The 21,699-nt window shown below is 40.3% G+C and overlaps 2 protein-coding genes and 1 long non-coding RNA gene across 4 annotated transcripts; 1 reads left to right on the forward strand and 2 right to left on the reverse strand.

Annotated features, from left to right (window-relative positions):
- Positions 1-4,258: 4,258 nt before the first annotated feature.
- Positions 4,259-13,725, forward strand: adamts13 (ADAM metallopeptidase with thrombospondin type 1 motif, 13). 2 transcript variants are annotated; one of them, XM_077600823.1, is made up of 29 exons: positions 4,259-4,416; positions 4,600-4,663; positions 4,738-4,871; positions 4,938-5,021; positions 5,098-5,222; positions 5,295-5,441; positions 5,551-5,685; positions 6,354-6,504; positions 6,579-6,683; positions 6,750-6,901; positions 6,991-7,054; positions 7,177-7,303; positions 7,367-7,515; positions 7,574-7,694; positions 7,862-7,942; positions 8,011-8,192; positions 8,298-8,454; positions 8,563-8,689; positions 9,255-9,434; positions 9,626-9,821; positions 9,889-9,979; positions 10,042-10,171; positions 10,241-10,417; positions 10,500-10,704; positions 11,381-11,708; positions 11,782-11,925; positions 12,013-12,192; positions 13,093-13,268; positions 13,380-13,725. In XM_077600823.1, exons 1-29 carry the CDS (start codon positions 4,315-4,317, stop codon positions 13,533-13,535), a joined length of 4,170 nt encoding a protein of 1,389 aa, XP_077456949.1. In that variant the 5' UTR covers positions 4,259-4,314; the 3' UTR covers positions 13,536-13,725. The 2 variants fall into 2 exon arrangements, 1 of the variants encoding a protein (XP_077456949.1); XR_013300284.1 differs by lacking the exons at positions 12,013-12,192; positions 13,093-13,268; positions 13,380-13,725 and having other exon boundaries at positions 10,500-10,679.
- Positions 7,169-12,569, reverse strand: LOC144074406 (uncharacterized). The gene is made up of 3 exons (XR_013300285.1): positions 11,779-12,569; positions 7,358-7,512; positions 7,169-7,292 (listed from the first exon to the last, which is right to left on the reverse strand). It is a non-coding gene; the product is annotated as an uncharacterized LOC144074406 (long non-coding RNA).
- LOC144074405 (carnitine O-acetyltransferase) lies at positions 13,216-21,699 on the reverse strand. Its single transcript, XM_077600825.1, has 14 exons — positions 21,518-21,699; positions 19,470-19,739; positions 18,303-18,421; positions 17,779-17,832; positions 16,698-16,863; positions 16,441-16,615; positions 16,187-16,365; positions 16,005-16,105; positions 15,797-15,916; positions 15,588-15,710; positions 15,363-15,498; positions 15,113-15,175; positions 14,910-15,047; positions 13,216-14,118 (listed from the first exon to the last, which is right to left on the reverse strand). The coding sequence occupies exons 1-14, from the start codon at positions 21,542-21,544 to the stop codon at positions 13,903-13,905; spliced, it is 1,887 nt and encodes a 628-aa protein (XP_077456951.1). The 5' UTR covers positions 21,545-21,699; the 3' UTR covers positions 13,216-13,902.

The raw sequence follows: 21,699 nt of genomic DNA on the forward strand, positions 1-21,699 counted from the left end.
GTGTGAGACTGTGTGCGTGTGTGTATGTGTGTGTGTCCGTTTGGGGGGGGTGTCCGTTTGTGTGTGTATGTGTCCGTTTGTGTGGGGGGGGTCCGTTTGTGTGTATGTGTGTGAGAGTGTGTATGTGTGTGAGTGTGTCCGTGTGTGTGTGAGAGTGTGTCCGTGTGTGTGAGAGTGTGTCCGTGTGTGTGAGTGTGTCCGTGTGTGTGTGAGAGTGTGTCCGTGTGTGTGAGTGTGTCCGTGTGTGTGTGAGAGTGTGTCCGTGTGTGTGTGAGAGTGTGTCCGTGTGTGTGAGAGTGTGTCCGTGTGTGTGTGAGAGTGTGTCCGTGTGTGTGTGAGAGTGTGTCCGTGTGTGTGTGTGAGTGTGTCCGTGTGTGTGTGTGTGTGAGAGTGTGTGTGTGTGCATGTGTGTGAGCGAGTGTGTGTGTGTGTCCGTGCATGTATGTGTGTGAGTGCGTGTGCATGTGTGTGAGAGTGTGTGCGTGTATGTGTGTGTCCGTTTGTGGGTGTGTGTCTCCGTGTGTGTTGTCGTTTGTGTGTGTGTCCGTTTGTGTATCCATTTGTATATCCGTTTGTGTGTGTGTGTGTGTGTGTGTGTGTGTCCGTGTGTGTGTGTGTCCGTGTGTGTCCGTCCGTCCGTGTGTGTTAATGTGGGGCTGAACGTGTGGGGGTGCGTGTGTCTTGAATTGAATGCCTGTATTGTCATTATGCAAGTACAATGAGACTTAAAGCTTCACTATGAAGCTCAAGCATAAATAAGTAGTCATAAAATGTATATACAATGAAAATGAAGTGAGGTCAAACTTTTCAATGGCCACCGGATGTTGAGCTAGTTACGTGGCAGAAGTAGCAGGATTTGATTGGCAGCACGAAGATAAAGGCATTTTCTGGCAGCAATAACATTGGTTTATATGTATATTATGCTCTCTGATTAGTTGGAATTCTAAGCTACTTTGGGGATTTGGATTCTTAGCCCGCTCCAGTCAGTCAGTGCCTTGAACCTATTGTATGTTATTGTTGCTATTGGAGTGCTGAACTGAATGATAGTACTTTTGTGAAGGTGAAGCATAATTTACGGGCAGCTCATCGAAATGTAGTTCCGCTAAGCACTTGGGAGCAAGCAAACAGTCTCCCAATAGAACAATTTCCACCCACACAAAAGGAGGTTTGCATCCAAAAGCCTGCAACTGCACTTACCTGCAGTGTTTTATTGTAATCCACTGCAGGGAAGTAAGGCTGGGAAAATGAGGCTTTGAGGTGGGTGAAATTAACGAGAGACTCTTAATCTCTCTCGTGCTGAGATCAGTAAAAAGTCATTGATTGTCTTGACTGTGCATCACATTTATTGCTGTGTATGAAGCATATATTTGGTCTAATCTTTAGAAATCCCCATTTTGTAGCTCAGATTTATGTTTTAACATCAGGCTTGGTGATGAGGGGATACATAAAAAAAGATGTTGTTCTATCAATTAGGCATTGATGGTGTGAATGTGAGTCCCAGGAAGGAAACTCCTCAATTTTGTTTCTGGGAAGTTATTGTCAACATATTTAATGGAGAAAACAGATAAATATTGCAAAAGCTATTAGCAGAATTTGTAAATTCACAGATTGGCAAAGCAAGTATAATTGTGAGCCCCAAGATAACATTCGTTTTTCCATATATAATATTCTATATAGATAGACTTTGGAGTATATTTGGGTGGAAAAACTAATGTTTTAAGACCATTCATTCATGATTTCACTTTTGTTTCTAGTGGATCGCTGGATCTGTTTTATGAATGAAAACTTGTCCAACATTCAGCAAAAAGATTAAATGGTGCGTGAGATTTTTCCAAAAAGCTGCAAAAAGACTAAAAAAATAAGAAAAAAAATACTATTGTACTCAAGATTTTGTGGCATCTTGCGAGAAGGAAAATTGTCTAAAAATGAGTCTTCGTCACATCTAAATATAGTTGATGTGGACACATGAATCTTTTAGGAGCATGACAGATGGGGGGGATTGAACAGAGAGAACCAGATGAATGAAAATCCTCCAATGTACAAGAGAGACACACTCTACTTAAAATCATGTCAAAATGAAACACTGAAAGGTTGGACTTTCCAGAGCAAACTTTCACTAGCCAACTGTCCGTCCAATGAGATGAGTCATACACCATTTGGCAGGAATCTATTTTTTTAAATGCCTGACAGTTTTATATCTGAAATAGACATTTCTTCTTTTGTAATTCTAAAAACAGGGTGTCAGCGTCAAAATTAAAGGCCTCCTCCAATTGACCTCAGCCAAAAAGTCGTTTTGTTCTCACCACTGACTGAAGTTTAATCATATGAAGAAAAGCTTTACCAACAAGTTGACAATTTAGATTTTAAGTACATTATGTCCAACATTCCTCATATGTCTGCGTGATTTGGTCAACTGTGAGCCTACTGTCTTGTTCTTATCACTTATGTATATATACATATCTATAGATATGTATATATACACATATCTATAGATATGTATATATACATATATCTATAGATATGTATATATACATATATCTATAGATATGTATATATACATATATCTATAGATATGTATATATACATATATCTATAGATATGTATATATACATATATCTATAGATATGTATATATACATATATATAGATATGTATATATACATACATATACACATACACACACATACACATACACACACATATACACACACATATACACACACATATATACACAGACATACACATATGCACACATATACACACACATACACATATATACACATATACATATATATATATATACATATACATATATATATACACATATACATATATATATATATATATATATATATATATATATATATATATATATACACACATATATATATATATACATATATATATATATATACACATATATACATATATATATACACACATATATACATATATATATACACACAAATACATACATACATACATATATACATACATATATACATACACACATATATACATACACACATATATACATACATATATACATACATATACCTACATATACATATATATCACAGTGAGATTATTGATTAACATGTTACTAAAAATGCTATTTCATTTACATCTCAATCTAAGAAAGAGGAGTTGATACAGTATTTTGGACTGCATTAAGCCTCATTTTCCCTAACAAAACACAATTTTTCCTGAGGCATTATCTGGTGTGCATGTTGGAGTAAGCCATATGGCTCTTGATATATAATATATTTCATCATAAATATACAATCCGTCCACAGTCATAACTAGCCGATTTAGCTCTCTGAATACAGGAAGATTTAGCAATGCTGGTACAATGCCAGTGTCATGCAGTTGTTGACTCAGTGTGAGAATGGCCAGATAATGTCATATTAGGCTTCAATCCAATGTTTATGGAGAGAAAATACCACTAAGGATGGATAACGTTTCGGAACAGGAAAAGAAGGATCTGTGAGTCAACACCTGTTCACGGTGGCATTTAGGCAAAAAAAGTTTGGCATGGAACAGACATACAATAACAACATAGGCAATGCTCCAAATCACAATGAAGCCCATTTAAGAGTTTACCATAATAATGTATGTGTTTGGAATTGCAAATATTTAGCAAAGGATTTAGTATCTAAAATTAGGACCAGTTTGGGGTTCTGGTTCATGTCAATTTTCCTCGCAGGTTAAAAACATAAACATTTAAAGTACTCAATATTTACCATATTTAATTTTAGCCGATAGCGTCATTGTGTTGTGTACCTTTCCACAATAACTCCACAACTTAAGACTGACCAAGACAAACAGAAAAAAAACATGTCTGCCCTCTACTGGTAGTAATAGACATCGCAAAAATGAATTTGACGTCTATTTTCGTTAATGGAAGCCCATGAGTAAATACTTAAAATTAAAATTAAAAGCAGTTCTTGTTTTTTTAACCCAATTCTGATTGTCTATTTAAAAAAAATAAAAGTATTATAGTAGATTTCAAGTTGGCCCTTGTGTTCGTTGATTTTTCGGTACAAGTTTGGACACAGCTGTTGTTAACCACATAGAGAAGCAATGTATTCCTCACAAGCAAATGTGCTGAAATCCAAACCAGAATCATTGTGTACACACAGAATCGGTAGCCAATGACAGACCTTTCTGTGCTCCTGCACAAGGGAAAACAGCAAATCAAATGTCTAATGTCCTCAACTTTGTCCTTTCTGTTTGCATAAACACAACCCCCCCTGCTTCTGGCCTGTAGTAGGGGGACTTTGACATATTGTCCTTGTCTTAAAGGGGCCCAGACATGTGCTCACGAAGAGGGTCCGGAAAGGTGTTCGTGATTCTACTCTATCTTTTGCTTCCGCTCGCTGGATTCAGCTCGATAATGAGATCTCCATCGGACGAGGTAAGAGGATAGCTGGCGTTGACGCCAACGCCGTGGCTTCTTCTCGCGATCCCACTGCTCAAGGCCTCTGCTAAGTACATTGGACTTTTCAACTTTAAACTGTTTATCATCTGTGAAACTTTCAAATCGACCAAATTTGGCCGGATATTTGAAATATGTTCTCATTCTCCACCCCGTTTACAGGCTTTGTTTTACACCAGCCGACAGAGAGACAGGCTTACAAATTCTCTCTCTTCTGACATCACAGGTCGTAAGACCACCTCAAATATCGTGAGCATCTAGCCTCTAAAAACACAATTCATGAATGTATATATTGTGCAGTGAGAGGGCGGTCTCGCCGGTCAACTGCGATGCCTGATGTCACACACTTGGAACTCTTAGTAGTGGTCGCGCCGGATGTGCAACAGATCCACAAACAAGATACAGAACGTTATATATTCACCAACCTCAATATTGTAAGTACGCAATGACAAATGCGTAATATGTTCAAGCATTTTTTACATCTAGGACCTCATTCTTAGGCCTCAGAACTGTTACGAGATAGCACTTTGGGAGCCAACATGAGGATGCACTTGGTTCGCATGATTATTCTGTCGGAACCAGAGGTCAGCCACTCTTTCTAGAGTTCGTGCAAACGATTACGATCCTTAATTTTTTCCTTGTTCTTTCTCCCGATTCCAGCCAGAGATCCAAATGTCCCCAAACATCACCTCTTCTCTCCGAAGCGTATGCGACTGGGGCGCTCGCTTAAATCCTTCAAATGATACCGACCCCCTTCACGCTGATCTCTTCTTGTACATTACAAGGTTTGTGACACATTGCTGTTCTGATTGGCTAATTGGGAGACTTTTTTTTTTTTTTTCCTTCCCGCAACGCAGATACGACCTGATGTTGCCTGATGGGAACAATCGAGTGAGGGGTGTGACGCAGCTGGGGGGTGCTTGTTCTAGTCAATGGAGCTGTGTGATCGCAGAAGACACTGGATTTGACCTCGGGATTACTATTGCCCATGAGATTGGACATAGGTACTGCAGAGTCCAGCTCGCAAATGTATTGAAGCAACTATTCTCAAAACTGATCGGTCAACAAAAAGCAAAATATTTTTTTATCACTCACCCAACATATTTACCTCAGTTTTGGAATCAACCACGACGGCGTGGGGAAGTTGTGCAGTGGGAGTGGCTTCATGATGGCGTCTGATGGAGGCTATAACAGCATAGATCTCACTTGGTCGTCTTGCAGCAGAGATCAGCTCCTTGCCTTTTTCAAGTGAGTCACATTTCCAAATGCGGTGTTGACGTTGCTGCACTCTTGCGGTCAAGCGTGCTGTCTGCTGAGCTAAAAAACAACAACATTGCTGTTAGCTTCACCCACTAGCCCGCTCTTTTCAATGCATTAAACACGTACACGTTACAGATAGGATACTTCAGCCAGTTGCGGGCCGTCAGGGCCTTCAAGGCCTCCTCTGCTGGTCTAAGAAATATCTGAATCATATATTATATATTGTCCATCAATACTTTTTTTTCCAAATTGTCTGTTAGCTTCCTCTCATTGCTGTTCCCCCTGGTTGCACTGCTTCCAGATGTGTGTTTTCATATTGAAGCATTTAACCAATTACATTTAAGCCATTATTTGTTGCCAGGGTCAGAAATCTGCCTCAAGGCCTTCACAATCAATTCTGCAGGCTCTGCTGCATTAAACAAGCATCGATAACTGTTGCGTCCATCGCTGTCTTTTCCCGGGGAAATCAACCCTCCCGGTTGTAATGTCTGAAAAGCTCCAGTATTTGTATTTAATCATCTCAAATGCTGCTAGGAAGTGGGTTTTACCCGTTGGAGGCGCTACGAGAAAATGCATGGACCGCCACTGACTTCAGCGTTATCTTTTATGCCTGTAGAATCATATCTGCGTGCAATTATATGCAATTGTGTTCATAGGGAAGGGAATGCAGATTGTGTAAAGGATCCACCAGGCCAAGAAAGTTCCCTACAAGACTGGAAACCTGGACTTTACTACGGGATTGATGACCAGTGTCGAATAGCTTTTGGGAATACCGCAAGAAGCTGTTCGTTCGCAAATCCAGATTTGGTGATATAAACGTTATTTTAATATAGTAATTAATTAAAACAATTTATAAATGATACCGCTGCTTTCTTCGTCAGCCAATGTGTCGGGTTCTGTCTTGTCACACGGACCCAAATGATGACAGCTCCTGCAAACGTCTTTTAGTGCCACTGCTCGATGGGACTCAATGTGCACCTCATCGAGTAATAGAAGACATTTTTCATGGCTTTTGAGGAAAGCATAAACAATATTGAACTTTTTTTTTGCAGTGGTGTCTGAAGGGCCGTTGCGTCTCCCCAGACCAGCTCGGCACCTCTGCCGTTGTGCATGGATCTTGGTCTAGCTGGTCCGGGTTCTCCCCATGCTCACGAACATGTGGCGGGGGGGTCGTTCACCGCATACAGGAGTGCAACAACCCAAGGTCAACATAGTTCATATTCGCAGGGTGGTTCACAGTCAACAGCTAAAAATCAGGTTACCAAAAAGCTGGTTGTAATTTTTGTTTTTCAGGCCTGCCTTTGGGGGAAATGATTGTGTGGGGCTTGGTATTGAGGCTGAACTTTGTAACCAGAAGGTGAGGCTTGCGTCATAATAAAAGACAGAGCATGGGAAACTAAGAAAGTAAAGCTTTTGGCAGTTTGGGTGTAAATTCATGATGTCAGAAAATCATTTTAAAAGAAATATATGCCTTCGCAGGCGTGTGAGGGCACCCAGCTCGAGTTCATGGCCGAGCAGTGCTCCAAAACAGATGTCCAACCACTTTACCTTCGTCCAAACCAGGCCTCCTTCTACACATGGATCCCTGCAGTGGGCTTTTCCCAAGGTGGGAAAACATAAGATATTCATCCTGCGCACTAACTTTTGAAAAAAATCTTACCTAAAACAGGTGACGAGCAATGCAGATACATGTGTCAGTCCAAGGGAGAAGATTTCATCGTTAGCCGAGGCTCTCATTTTGCTGACGGGACGCGATGTGAGACTGAAGGACGATCAGCCTTTGGTCCGACTGGAGTTTGTCTGCGAGGGAAATGCCTGGTAATACAAAAACAAAATGAAAATCAATCCTAAATTGACTAATATTCCTTACTTTCAGATCTTCGGCTGCGATGGCGTGTTACATTCTGGGAAAGTGAGAGATGTGTGTGGTTTTTGCGGGGGAAATGGATCTTCCTGCACACTTACCTCCGACTCATATACCGGAGGTGGAGCAAGAGGCAAGACCAGTTGATTCCTACTGAAGCATTTTGAAATATCGGGTACTGTAATTCATCATATTTATGCTAGTGTAATTTGTGGATGGTTGTAATCATAATTAATGGATTTTGTGTGGGTATTTGCTGATGAATAGTGCTCTGTTTTGACTTCCTGCATTCCATTTCAGAGTACACTACTTTCTTGACCTTGCCAATAAATTCCACACAGGTTTATATCGTCAACAGGGCGCCTCTATTCACTCATATGGGTACGTGGCATGATCTTATTTATAGAATCAATCGTAAGTCAGAATATTTCTGCCTTCTGCTTTTACAGCTGTGATGTATGGAGACAAATACGTCGTCTCTGGGACTGGCAGAATGGCGCTAAATATAACCCATCCCTCCCCTTTGGATGATAAATTTCTAGACTACCGTCTCCATTTGACCCCCGACCTCTTGCCTGAAATGGAAGAGATACTACTGGCGGGACCGGTGCAACAGCCAATAAAAATTCAAGTTAGTGTTTATAACATTGCAAAAAAATTGGATTACAAACTACAGTAAAAGTACACTAAGTCCAAAAGACCTGTCATTTAAAACTGCTACACATTCTTGTTCCAGGTTTATCGCAGATATGGGAAGGAGTATGGGGAAAAAACTAAACCCAATATCAGTTATCAGTTTTATGTTCCTAATGATCGCAGCGACTTTGGAGAAGTTAAACTTTTAGGGATATGGAGCCTTGTTATGACACCCTGCTCTGTCTCCTGTGGTTTGGGTATGTCATAATATGTTCAGATCCTTTTATTAAATGCTAATAATCCAGCTAAGATGCTGTCACAACACATGAATGTTAAATATTAAAGAAAAGCTCTTTTTCTTACAGGTTTGCAGAAGCATCAGCATGTATGTGTGGAAGAAGAAACCAACAAACATCTGGAGGAACACCATTGTCCACCATCTCCACCTTTACCATTGCCTACATCCTGTCAGCTCCCACCCTGCCCTCCAACGCAAGTGTGATATATTGATTACAAACGTTGAACGACAAATACCGATTATTAGTGGTTAGAGGAGGACGACAACCAATATTTGGAGCTGATATTCATTTACAGTAAAAGCGCAAAAAATGGTGCAAAAAAAGCCCCAAACTTCATAGAACTGTATTAAATAAAACACAAATGATCTGTCCTACCCCTATTTTTATTAGGAAATTTATTGTGGATTCTTACAACTTATGTTGATGTATGTTATTGAATGTATAATTCAACTTTATTAGTATAGCAGCAAGGCAACAGAGGTTTAAGGGGTTAAATTTGCATTGGTGCTGATGTTTTTGTTTGTATGTTTATTACGAATAAAGGGTGCCGCGAATTGAAGCGTAGTAGTAGTCGCAACAACATCAAAGTTTCCGACTTAAGCTGCAGCTGCTCGTTTATGTTAGAGAAAAGTGTGGCTGAATCTGAGCCAAAATAACCCAGTGTTAAATTGATTTATCCATAAAAAAATCATGAATTATAATAGTGTTTTGCCTTGTGCCAATAACGTACTCATAATAAGTGTATGATTGTTTCACAGGTGGTTTGCGGGAAAGTTTGGACCCTGCAGCACTTCCTGTGGTAGTGGAGAGAAAATACGTTCTGTAACATGCGTTCAAAAACATGGCGCGGATCTTGTAAGGGTTCGGGATTCCGACTGCCCCGTGGATTCCGCGCCGAACGCTGTTGAAAAATGTCAACTTCAACTATGTCCTGCCAGGTAGTAAGTGCACATGGACGCATTATTTCGCTTTTGTTATCCTCGATAAACCGGCCTCCTATAGACCAAAGTTTGGGTGGGGCCGCACCCTTCGAGCCCCCCCTAATTTCCGTGCCTGTCTCAACAAATGCAAGACATTTAGATCCAAGTGTAAAAAAGTGTAAAAACTGACCTCATTTTTGTGTTTTAAGGTGGCACGTGTCCGAAGCGGGAAATTGTTCTGCAGTCTGCGGTCCAGGAGAAGTATTGAGAAAAGTGTCATGTGTCCGTCAAGAGGACAGCAAAGAGGTTGAAGTGAAAGAAAGCTTCTGCTCAAATCTAAGACCTCCTGAATCTGTGCCCTGTGTCGTTGCCGTCTGCCCTACTGGGTGGAACATAACGAGGGAGGTAAAAAGACAACTGTACTCGCTCATATCAATATGTCAAAATTTTCTTAGGCTATTATTCCTCACAGGATGAGCCTGTCTTGATGCCACGCTCCCGACAAGCTGCAGTCTTTGTATGGACCCCAATGATCACTCCGTGCTCAAAGACCTGTGGCAACGGTATGCAAAAAAAGTTCTCTAAACAAGGATTTTGTACTCATCAAACATGTATATTCCTATAGGAACAAAACATGTATTGTTTTCCTGTGTGAACTACCTCACCAAATGGAGGGTACCTGACTTCCACTGCGACCCAGCGAAAAAAGCTCCACCTACATTTGAGAACTGCAGTGCAGTCCCTTGCCCTCCAATGTAAAAGACACACTTTGTAATGAGAGTTATGACTCTACCTTCTCAAAATATGACATTTTCCAACACCAGATGGCGATCCAAGCTAGGGATTTGCAGTACAACCTGTGGCGGAGGGGTTGCCAACACTGTGATGTACTGTGCTCAGGAAATAGATGGGGAAGAAACGGTACTGGAGGATTCTGAGTGCAGTGACTCCCCAAAACCAACACTAGTAATACCCTGCAACACGCACGACTGCCCAGCCAGGTCAAATACAAACGGCTACAATATATATATAATGGTGTTGTAGTGACGCCAAAGCCATTGATGACCATTTTCTTGTGTTCAGATGGAAGATTCAGAGCATGTCACAATGCTCTGTTTCGTGTAATCTGGGGGTAGCTCACAGGATCGTTACCTGTGTTCAGTTTGTTCAAGGCAAGGAAAGGGTGGCGCTCGAGGAGAGCTGTCAGAAATGGGTCAAACCGGCTACCACGGTGCCATGCCTGGTGCAGGTGTGCACCTTCAGGTGGGAGGCAAAGCCATGGAGCCAGGTACTATCATCAAAATGATTTAAAAAAATCAGGAATCGTGTAAATCTATCAATTTTAAGGATTGGTTGGAAAACAACAAAAACAAACAGACACTGATTAACATACCGTATTTTCACGCCTATACGGCGCATCGTATTTTTAGCCGCAATGACAATAACGAGTGCTATTTCTGTATTTTACACACACAAAGGACGCACCGTTTTATAGACGCAGCCAGGCATGGCAAAACATACACCATCTTAAACATACACGCGACACCCACACGCTAAAAACACGTTTTCAAAAAGGCAGTAGCTAGCGTAACTATTCCAAGGATGTCTTCCATGCTTCGTAAAGCTGTGTTGATGTCTATGTCCAGACCACAACCCATTGGGTGTATTGACAATAGAACTATATATCCCAGCAGTCACTGCATAGTACTTTTTCCACGGGGGAAATAGTAGAGTCGGGGCTGCTTGCCGTAGTTGTGAGAGCTGTAGAGGATGGTGTACCCTATCTACTGCTTTATTTTATTTTATCATGATAACAATTTTAGTATTGGTCCATATATAAAGCGCACTGGATTATAAGGCGCCCTGTCTATTTTGGAGAAAATTTAAGACTTTTATGTGCGCCTTATAGTCGTGAAAATACGGTAATAATAATAAATAACATACTGTTTTTCTTCTTCTTGTAGTGTTCAGTGTCTTGTGGTGACGGCATTCAGTCCAGAACAGTGTCCTGCATGGGGCCCTCTAAACCCGAGCCCCTCAGTCCTTTACTGTGCATGCACATGCCCAAGCCAATCACCATTCAAGGCTGCAGCATGGACAGCTGCACAAATGTGCAATCTACCTCAGTTGTCATTCCAGCTACTTATACCGCATTCGAGGAGGATTCTCACTTGTCTCACACTCCGAATTCAACGATAAAACAATACCGTGTTCAAAATCTACCTCCACGTTCATCCGGTACAGTCGCGATTCCGCAGGCCGCGTCAACCGCAAGCCCTTTGCTCGGACCAAGTAAATAAACTAGATTATTTGCAATTTCAAGGGTGCTTAAGACCGTGTACTGAGAGTGTTTTCGTCTCACCAGATGCATGCGGGCAGCTACTCTTGCAAGAATCGGGCACCGTTGACTTGAGCAACATCACTGGTCTCTGCACGGTGGCCATTGGTCGACCTCTGGATGAGGTCATTCACCTTAAAATAGTGTCCAGCTCCTTAAACTGCAAAAAGAGTGAGCATTAAACTGCAAGCAAACATTTTTACTTGATATTCCACATATAAAAAAGGATAAAATAATGAATTGAAGGCGTTTCCACAGGCGAATATGCTGTGTTTTTTGACCGACTGGCAGTCGTGCGTAAGTGCGAGCGGGCGGCAGGTAGCTCGCTGACCACAAGAACCAATGTCCTTCTCGTCGGACAGAACCTGCTCACCCGTGGGAATGGAATCGTGTTCACCTACAGCTCACAGAGAAATGTGAAAAAGATCCAACATCAAAGTAGGATATGTGCATTCACTAGAACTTATGATGCAATTGGATTAACGGATGACCGTTGTATTGTGTTTGTGTCAAATATGGTCACATTTAAGGCCGCGATTGCCAAAACCAATGCTGTAAACTTTACAGTGTAATGGTTTAGTATTTTCTGGCTGAGTTAAATCACAGATTAAATTGGATCCACAAGCAAAACATGGCACATTTCCGACACAATTAAAGGTGAAATTTGTGATTTTCAATGGTGAATGGCCTGTTGCACATGTGTCAAAGTGGCCAAATCTGGCCCGGCACATCATTTTGTGTGGCCCGGGAAAATAAATCATGAGTGCCGACTTCCTGTTTTAGGATCAAATTAAAATGAAGAGTATATATGTATATTAAATTTCCTGATTTTCCCCCTTTTAAATCAATAATTGTAATTTTTTAATCATATTTTTCTTTGCTTTTAAGTTCAAAAATCATTTTGTAAAATCTAAAAATATATTTAAAAAGATAGCACGGTGCACAGAAGTATATATAAATATATATATATTTAAAAAATCTAAATATTATATCTAAAATGGTCTGCCCCACGTGAAATCAAGTTGACGTTAAAGCGGCCCGCGAACCCACCCGAGTCTGACATCCTTGGCCTATTGTATAATGTGCAGTAATACCTCGTTTACCGCGGGTAATGGGTTCCAAGACTTGCCGCAATAGGCAAATCACCACGATGTAGGGACTGTGTTTTTATGTTCTCTGTATAATATCATTTGGTATTTTAAACCCCTCCGTGCACTATATTTAAATCCCGAAGGTAGACACTGCCCTCTAAAGGCCAGTAAAATAATCTCCTATTGTGACTTGACCCAATCAGCATGTGTTTCCACTGATGAATGCAGTTTTTACTCCCCCCCAAAGATTGCGACAAGCAGCTGTTTTCATCCAGCGGGCAATTTGAGAATCCAACAACATCCGACACTAACCACGCTTGTCGTGTTCTGATCAACGCCCCTCCTTCACTGAAGATCAGAATTCAAGCACTGCACATAGGATTGGTCTTCAACACCACAAACTCACAGTCTTCGTACATTATGGTGGGCACGTTACTGTTACATTGCATAAAGCACTGTGGGAAAACACAAAAACTAAAGTTAGTAGTTTGCCATTGTGGACATTTTCAAGCAACACGTTTGTGTGTCCTTCAGATCCGAGATATGGAAATGCTGAAGACCAACGTGTTTAAAGGCTCGCAGCTGTTTGTGTGGTACTCCTCAGGTAACATGGCGGAGGTTGAATTCCACGGAAATTACAAGCACACAGTGGGAAGCTTCCGGGCAGAATATTCCTTCCTAAAACGTTAAGCATTTTCCAATGTCAAATAAACATTTCTTTTAATAAGATATATCGAACAGAGGAACCTTAAATTTGAGTGTGAAATGAATGTAAAAAGTCAGAATGTTAAATTTAATTTGACATTTGAAAGCAAATGTGCAAACGAAGTTCTTGTAACGAGATATTCAATTGCATGTAATAAAATATAGTGGAGATTTCTATTGGATTTCAATGGCATTGCCTTAATTGTCCCCCATTTTGGCTCCACAGAAACATAACAAACAATAAGTTGCCACCCGCCAGACTCGCAATGGCGCCCAGGTCCGTGTCAAAGAGGCTCAGGGTGCTGGAGCAATAACAGCTAACCCTCCACCCGCACAAGAATTGCGTGTGGGGTCACTGATTGGCTGTCGCCGTGTCCTCCAGAAGAGCTCTCATGTCCAACAGTGCATCATTTACAGTCTGTGCATACTTGGCCGCGTTTGTCTCTTCACAGCTGTTGAAGGCTGTGATGGCAATGTTGATGTGCTCATCCATGGGATTGTAACACACTCCGTAGCCATCTGGCACCATTGGACCAAAGCACATGACACAGTCGGTCTTGGAACCCACCTGGAACCATCAGAGAAGATGAGGACGACTCAGAAGTGAGATGTCGCCGCAAAAAGCGAGGCTAATATGTCTAATATCAGCAAAACGGTCCATTTTAATGGGTTGAGAACCTTCGCCAATCATGCCAGCGCCTGGGAAACACGTCACTTGGAATTGTGTATCCAACAGTGGCGGGCCGTCATGGCCTTCAAGGCCTTCTCTGCTGGATATTGTGTACAGTTAAAAATGATTTTTGGTGAGTAAAATATGGCTATATTCTATATCCTAAATAATATTTCAATTGTGGGCCCGGTTCTGATATCTGAAAAGCTCCAGTGTTTGTATTTAAGATCCAGTGTTTGTATTTAATCACTAAATGCTGCTAGGAAGTGGATTTTACCCCTTTTTAGTGCAATTTTTGCCGTTTTGCCATTGACGTCCATCGCTGTCTTTTCCCGGGGAAATCACCCCCCAGGCCCGGTTGTAATGTCTGAAAAGCTCCAGTATTTGTATTTAATCATTAAATGCTGCTAGGAAGTGGATTTTACCCAATTTTTGTGCATTGATTTATTGATTAGTTTTTATGTGTCGCAGCTGTAGCTGCAGTAGAGGTTTTATAGCCATAAAATAGTTTTGAGGCTTGGATTGATTCGTTGAAGGCGCTACGAGAAAATGCACGGACTGCCACTGGACTATCCAAAGTAGCTAGTATTAATTATGCATTACTGTTCTCTGGCCCACTTACATAACCGTGCATTGACAATTCCGATAAATTTAAGAAGACATTATTCAATGGATTTAAATGAGCACACCTGGCTGGTTAGGAGATTATAATGATGGGCCACAGCAAAAGAGGTGTCCATGAATATCCCCGGCATAGACGTGAGGTCTTCAATACTCTGCAACCGAAGTCCTAGAAGATGTCTGTCAATGGCTTGTCCATGAATGGCCTGAAATGTAAAGAAGTCATTGAGCGAAATGGCATTTTTCTGAGATTCTAATTGTGACTTCTCACATTGTACGTGTTCTCCCGATGCGTCTTGGCAGCCTTGTGCAGCAGGGCTAATCTCTCGCTGCTCTGCAAGTGAGATTGGAGTCCTAGTCAGATTAAGTATCAACAAACCTGTACATTTTCAGGGCATTGAACAGAATGCAACTGGGTTTCTGGTTGTTTTCGACGGGGTACGCTCCTTCAAAGTCTACCAGGAGAATCTTGTTGAGTTCATTTCAACGGCCTGATCAAATTTCAACAACAACAAGCACACCTGTTTATTTGGGTCCTGCATCGCTTGGACAAAATCCAACGACTCCTTGGAAGTCACGCGTATTACATCTGTTCTTCCGTATTTGAACATCCGTAACGACGCACTTTCATATGTAGCACAACATATGCTATACATTCTGAAATGCAAGAAAAAAATGACAAATGGATTGCGCATATGCAAGAAACGGCACATGGGATTAATTAAATGCCATAAGGGATGTTTTACCTAAAATAGGCCAGCTGGAGCGCCATTTGTATGAAGGCATCGGGGCTGAGCTTGTGTTGCATTGGCAGTTCTTTTCCATAATGGGAGAACATCAGAACATTCACATCCAGGTCATGCACCATTCTGGGAAAGGGAAGAAGTCGTTGCTTCAAATATTTGCCTCGCGAAAAAAATACAAGTTCCTATGAATTAAACCTTCAAATACATACATGTTCATATTTTGCTTGGCTTTTTCGATGTCTCTCTTGACTTCAGGTGTAATGTTGAAACGCAGTTTCTGAGGCATGCTTAGAGGAACCATGGGGGAACGGACTATTTCTGTCTTCTGCCTGAGATCGAAAAATACAGATTTCAATCATCCTCAGTCATTTAAAAAAGGTTAAAAAAATGCTATTGAAAGAATAGAAGTAACCTTACATATACTTGACGACATAATCAATGAGAAACACAATGGGCGGACCCTCCGAGGGCGCATGTTCATAAACCAGTCCACAGGTACCGTCTTCCCCGACAATGAACTGTGGACGATTATTACGAAAATGGTGATTCTGAAGTCGTCATCGCTTGCTACGTTTATCGTTCTGCAGATATTGACTCACCTGGAGCGTCTTGTCAAACCAGCGGTTACCGCTATTCCAGCGAGCTCCGCCCCCATGCAGCATTTGTGCGGCGACGCGGCTCATGTAAAGTTCGTCGGAAACGCGAGGCATCGGTGCGTCCAGACAGACGGTGAAGATGCTTTTTTGGATGGCGCGAACGGATTCCTTATTGGTCTTATCTGCAAATGGGGAAAAAAAACAGCATGATCAGTACGCCATTATGACGTCATCCCATTTTTGAAATGTCGCGTTACCTCTGATAAGATTATTATAAGCTTTCCCCCACGTGTTCCGATGCTGCGACGTTAGGATGCCGACGGGCTCTTTGTTGGTCTGCAAAGAGGTGTTCCAAATTTTTTCCAGTTGCATGTAGATTTGATCGACTGTCAGGGGGGTCCCATCACTGTTGTATACATCCAACACGAAAAACTGCGAGGCAAAACAAGCATTTTTTGTACATTTGGGTTAGCAAAATGATGTAATAATAGAACAATAGTGCCATCTTGAGTACCTGGAAGTTATGGACTACAGTGATGTGTGTGGGAGGCGTTTTGCCGATGGCGTGGTTTACTACGGTGTCTCTCTTTGGTCCAGGGATACGGCAAGATGACAGGATTTGGTAATATTGGTCCATACATAGAGGCTTCTTGCTCAGGTACTCTACTGGCAGGGTATCACTGTAATATATATATATATATATTTTTTATTATTGTTTTTTGGGGGGGGGTTGACACAAAAGGTTAAGACAAGGGTGTCAGACTCGGGTTGTTCACGGGCCGCGTTAACGTCAACTTGATTTCACGTAAAATGGACCATTTTAGATATAATATTTAGATTTTTTTTAATAAAAGGATTAAAAGAACTGGATTAAAAGCCATGAATATTCAGTTTTTTTAAAGATCTAAAACAATGTTTATGTGAGCTTTTTTAAATTATATTTTTAGATTTCACAAAATGATTTTTGAACTAAAAACACAGAAAAAATGGATTAAAAAATTACAATTATTGATTTAAAAAGGGGGGGAAATCAGGAAATTTAAAATACATTTATACTCTTCATTTTAATTTGATCCTAAAACAGAAAGTCGGCACTCATGATTTACTTTCCCAGGCCACACAAAATGATGCGGCGGGCTAGATTTGGCCCCCGGGCCACCACTTTGACACATGTGGACTATAGAGGAACTTTGTAGGCCTAACACGCAATTCTTACTGGTTAACCAGATTATTATTTAGTTTTTTGAGGTGGGGCGGGGGGCACAGAGATGTTTTTCCACTATATATAATATATATATATATGTATATATATATATATATATATATATATATATATATATATATATATATATATATATATATATATATATGTATATATATATATATATATATATATATATATATATATATATTTATATTTTTTTTTTTACATTGAAAAAATACAGAAATAAGAGTATATGAGTAAAAATTTAAAAAAAATACTGAGGATTACGACACACTTGATGATGACATTCCTTGATCTAATCTTTTTCTTTGAATTGGAAAATCAACTTATTGCTTTTATTATAATACGTATAATGTCCATTCCAACTCACCTGTCAATCATTTTTTTAAACTCCAACACTCCTGCAATCAGTTTGGCTGCAAACCTGCAGAGAAGATCCCACAATGCTAGTAACACATGCAAAAGACCAATTCTTGTTTGAACGAATCCCCAAAGGAACACTACAAAATTCACTTCTGTACTACAGGAAAACAATACACTGCTGATACATGTATACACTGTCCTGGCTCGTCTCTGGTTGCATGTGGTCGTCATGTTCACTGCATATCCCACGGGTCACGGTGGTCAAAAACAGCTAAGCAATGCTAGCAGCAGCAGCGCGCTTTAAATAGCCTGCATGGCGAAGAAAGCGTAACTAAAGGTCGGCTTAAAACTCCAGTGGTGGTTGAACTTGTTTCCAATAAACCCTCACCCACCGTCTTTAACAAGAACTATGTGATTTTTAAAAAATGGTTTATGTCCAAGAGGGGGTTGGTCATGTATGGAATTGCCATGTGTTTTGTTTACAATGATGGAAATCTGGCAGTACATTTTTGTGGCTTATTTCTCTCTCACCTCATCTGTCCTTGACGATCCTGGAAGTGCATGCGTGGCAGAACCACGCCGGGGCTGGTGTAGACCGCCACCGGCATCCGACAGTCCAAATAGGCCGACTGCACCCACCATTCCGATAGCTGTAAATCAAGGGTGTCAGACTCGGGTTGGTTCGCGGGCCGCGTTAACGTCAACTTGATTTCACGTGGGCCGGACCATTTTAGATATAATATTTAGATTTTTTTTTTAATAAACGGATTAAAAGAACTGGATCAAAAGTTCTGAACATTCCGTTTTTTATAGATCTAAAACAATGTTTATTTTAGCTTTTTTAATATATTTTTTAGATTTTACAAAATGGTTTTTGAACTAAAAACAGAAAAAAAATGATTAGAAAATTACAATTATTGATTTAAAAGGGGGAAAATTAGGAAATGTAATATACATCTATACTCTTCATTTTAATTTGATCCTAAAACAGAAAGTCGACACTACTTTTTCGGGCCGCAGTTTGGGTGCGACTAATACTAAAGTGTGATTTAATGTGTCTTGATTTCTTCACTCTGATCACCAACAACTTGTTATGTTTGTGAGTTTTAGGCTATAGTTTTCCCAAAAAACTTTAATATGTTAGTATGTTTTTTCCCTCTGACCACTGACAGCCTGTTATGTTATTTATTTTTAATTTTTTTAAGCTTTAGGGTCAACCCTGTTATGTTAACAAATGCCTATAGCCTATATGCCTGTTGTTCTACATTCTACAATTGTTACTTTAACATATTCTTGTTCTTGGTTTCTGATTTTATATATATATATATATATATATAATATTATTTATTTATTTATTTTTTTTCTTCCTAGTGTTTTCATTGGCTGTGTGACTTCTACAGAAATACAACTTATAGTCCGAGAAATACAGTGCTTTTTACTTATGTCGGTGTAATTTTCTCTTTACTAAATTAACAAGAGCCATTTTGCTTTGTTCGATCTTTTCAGCAGAAAACTAAATGTAAAGAAAACGCATAAAGAGAGGTCAAGCAGGTTGAGATTTTAAGGACTTTGTTGGGGGAAAGGGGCACTTTAGCACAATTATATGTACGGAGTGGTCACCCAAATCTGACAATGATAGTCGTCAATCAGTTCTACACTGCAACATGAAGAATGAGGTCCTTAACGTGAAATAATTACCCAGTTTTCTGTTTTTCGTGCCCGCCGCTCAAGACCCTTCTGGAGCCGTTCCCCAACACCTCCCTTTAGGAACTCGTCCACCAGCTTCCGCGTGTGTTCCAGCTCTTCTTCGCTGACGATGGGCTCCAGAGCAGCCAAATAGTTCTCACAGGTTTGCTTCAAGGGGGGCACGGGCAACTTGGGTAAGCCCTCCTGATGAACCAGGGACCTCTCCTGGATGTGTGTCACTGGACCGAGCAGGCGGCATGGCGTCACTATGCCGGGCCGCAGCTGGAAAACACATTTTGGGAAAAATACTCATTTGGATCGTTTTCAAATTGGACGTCTTAGAACAAAGGTGTCAAAGTGGCGGCCAGGGGGCCAAATCTGGCCCGCCGCATCATTTTGTGTGGCCCGGGAAAGTAAATCATGAGTCCTGACTTTCTGTTTTAGGATCAAATTAAAATGAAGAGTATAGATGTGTATTAAAATTCCTGATTTTCCCTTTTAAATCAATAATTATCATTTTTTAATCATTTTTTTGTGTGTTTTCAGTTCAAAAATCATTTTGTAAAATCTAAAAATATATTTAAAAAAAGCTAAAATAAACATTGTTTTAGATCTATAAAAAACTGAATATTCAGGGATTTTAATCCAGTTCTTTTAATCCATTTATTAAAAAAAATCTAAATATTATATCTAAAATGGTCCGGCCCACGTGAAATCAAGTTGACGTTAAAGCGGCCCGCGAACAAACCTGAGTCTGACACCCCTGTCTTAGAACATACAAACTAGCCAAATTAATATTTGCATTATGTTCACTTCCTCTGCTTTGAAGGAGATTTTGCACAACCCTGATAACAAATGAAGTTTTATGATTGTCTATCTGGACATAAAAGAGCTAATATGATTACGATAAGCACACTAGCACTGATTGACCTAAAATATGACCGCCGCACGTTGTTATTAAATATTAATTGTAAGTAACGGGGGTCTTTGATGGCAAGACAAAACTAATGTGCAAAGAAGGGCTTGTTTACATCATTTCAACGTTTTACAAATAAACTCCATGCCAGAAAGATGGGCTTGGTTTGTGAAAACCTGACACCAAAACAACAAAGAAGCTTAAGCGAATATATTTCTGTGCACCATGCTATCTTAAAATAGTAGGTTAACACAGTTGAACCTTTGGAATGGTGAAACAAACATTGGCACATGCAGGAAATCTGTCACTAAATAAAGTACGGGTTTTATTACCATCCTACTTGTTTTTTTCATTTTTGATTCAAGCACCCTGTTAATATATTTGTACAAATAGTATAATATCTATTAAGGGAAATTAGAGTTAAATTGTGCTTATCCCAGATCCAGGTCACATATGTACATTTACACTTTTTGAGTCCTTAATGAATTTAACTTAAATGTTTTTTGAATTTGAAATAACATTCGGACAAAGTAACTAACTATATGGCACACGTGTTAATTGCCGTCATAATTCAAACTAAAAACATTGTTTAAGTATCTCTCAATTCAATAATTAACCAGTAATAATTCAAAATAACAAGCGTGGATATTTTAGTATACTTGTTGACCTAAAAACATGGTACGCGTTTAATGCAACACTTCCGGTAAACCTCTTCAAAATAAACAAGTTTTTGACAACACGCAGTAATGTTGCAGCGGCAGTGCATTAACCCCCAATAATAAAACGACGAATTTAACGCGATTATATCGATTTATATAACAATTAATCGCCAGTTTGTGCAATATTAGGACAATTTTGAACTACTAAATAACCGTAATGTCACTCAGGGCCCGCAGGCTATCGTTACGTATGACGGCACCAGACGCGCTGATTAAAACAAAATCTATTTTAATCTTTCTACGCCACACGATAAAAGAAAAAGAAAAGAATATTGTCAAACGGCCTCACTGTCCTGGGCAGGTTGCGAATGGCGTCCCGCCCGCTGTCAAACAAACGTCCTGCCCACACTTCCAGGTTCCTGCCCATGCATTTTGTATTTAATCCACACGATCGCTTGCAAAATGTCACTCAAAAGTCCACTCACCGCAGTTCTGACAAAAACGGCCAACATGTTGTCAGATGGACGCGCCGGTGTCTTTAAAGATGTCAAAGCTTGGAGCAGTCATGTCTCAAGGACGAGCTCGGCGTCTATTTTGAGACGCCCGCCCCCCATCGGCTCCTGCGAGAACGACAACTGGGAGTACTTTAAATACCGGATTTTCAACT

Source organism: Stigmatopora argus, chromosome 5, assembly GCF_051989625.1.
Source record: "Stigmatopora argus isolate UIUO_Sarg chromosome 5, RoL_Sarg_1.0, whole genome shotgun sequence".
In the NCBI taxonomy this organism is placed as follows: Eukaryota; Metazoa; Chordata; class Actinopteri; order Syngnathiformes; family Syngnathidae; genus Stigmatopora; species Stigmatopora argus.

Bases quoted from the DNA above. Each gene is read 5' to 3' on its own strand.
- LOC144074405 (XM_077600825.1), bottom strand. From the start codon at position 21,544: ATGTTGGCCGTTTTTGTCAGAACTGCG. The intron at 19,740-21,517 runs GTGAGTGGACTT...TGTGTTTTCCAG, and splicing joins CCGTTTTTGTCAGAACTGCG to CTGCGGCCCGGCATAGTGAC. The intron at 16,616-16,697 runs GTACTCAAGATG...TTTGCCTCGCAG, and splicing joins CTGTAGTCCATAACTTCCAG to TTTTTCGTGTTGGATGTATA.
- adamts13 (XM_077600823.1), top strand. From the start codon at position 4,315: ATGTGCTCACGAAGAGGGTCCGGAAAGGTGTTCGTGATTCTACTCTAT. The intron at 10,705-11,380 runs GTACTATCATCA...TTCTTCTTGTAG, and splicing joins AGGCAAAGCCATGGAGCCAG to TGTTCAGTGTCTTGTGGTGA. The intron at 12,193-13,092 runs GTAGGATATGTG...TCCCCCCCAAAG, and splicing joins GAAAAAGATCCAACATCAAA to ATTGCGACAAGCAGCTGTTT.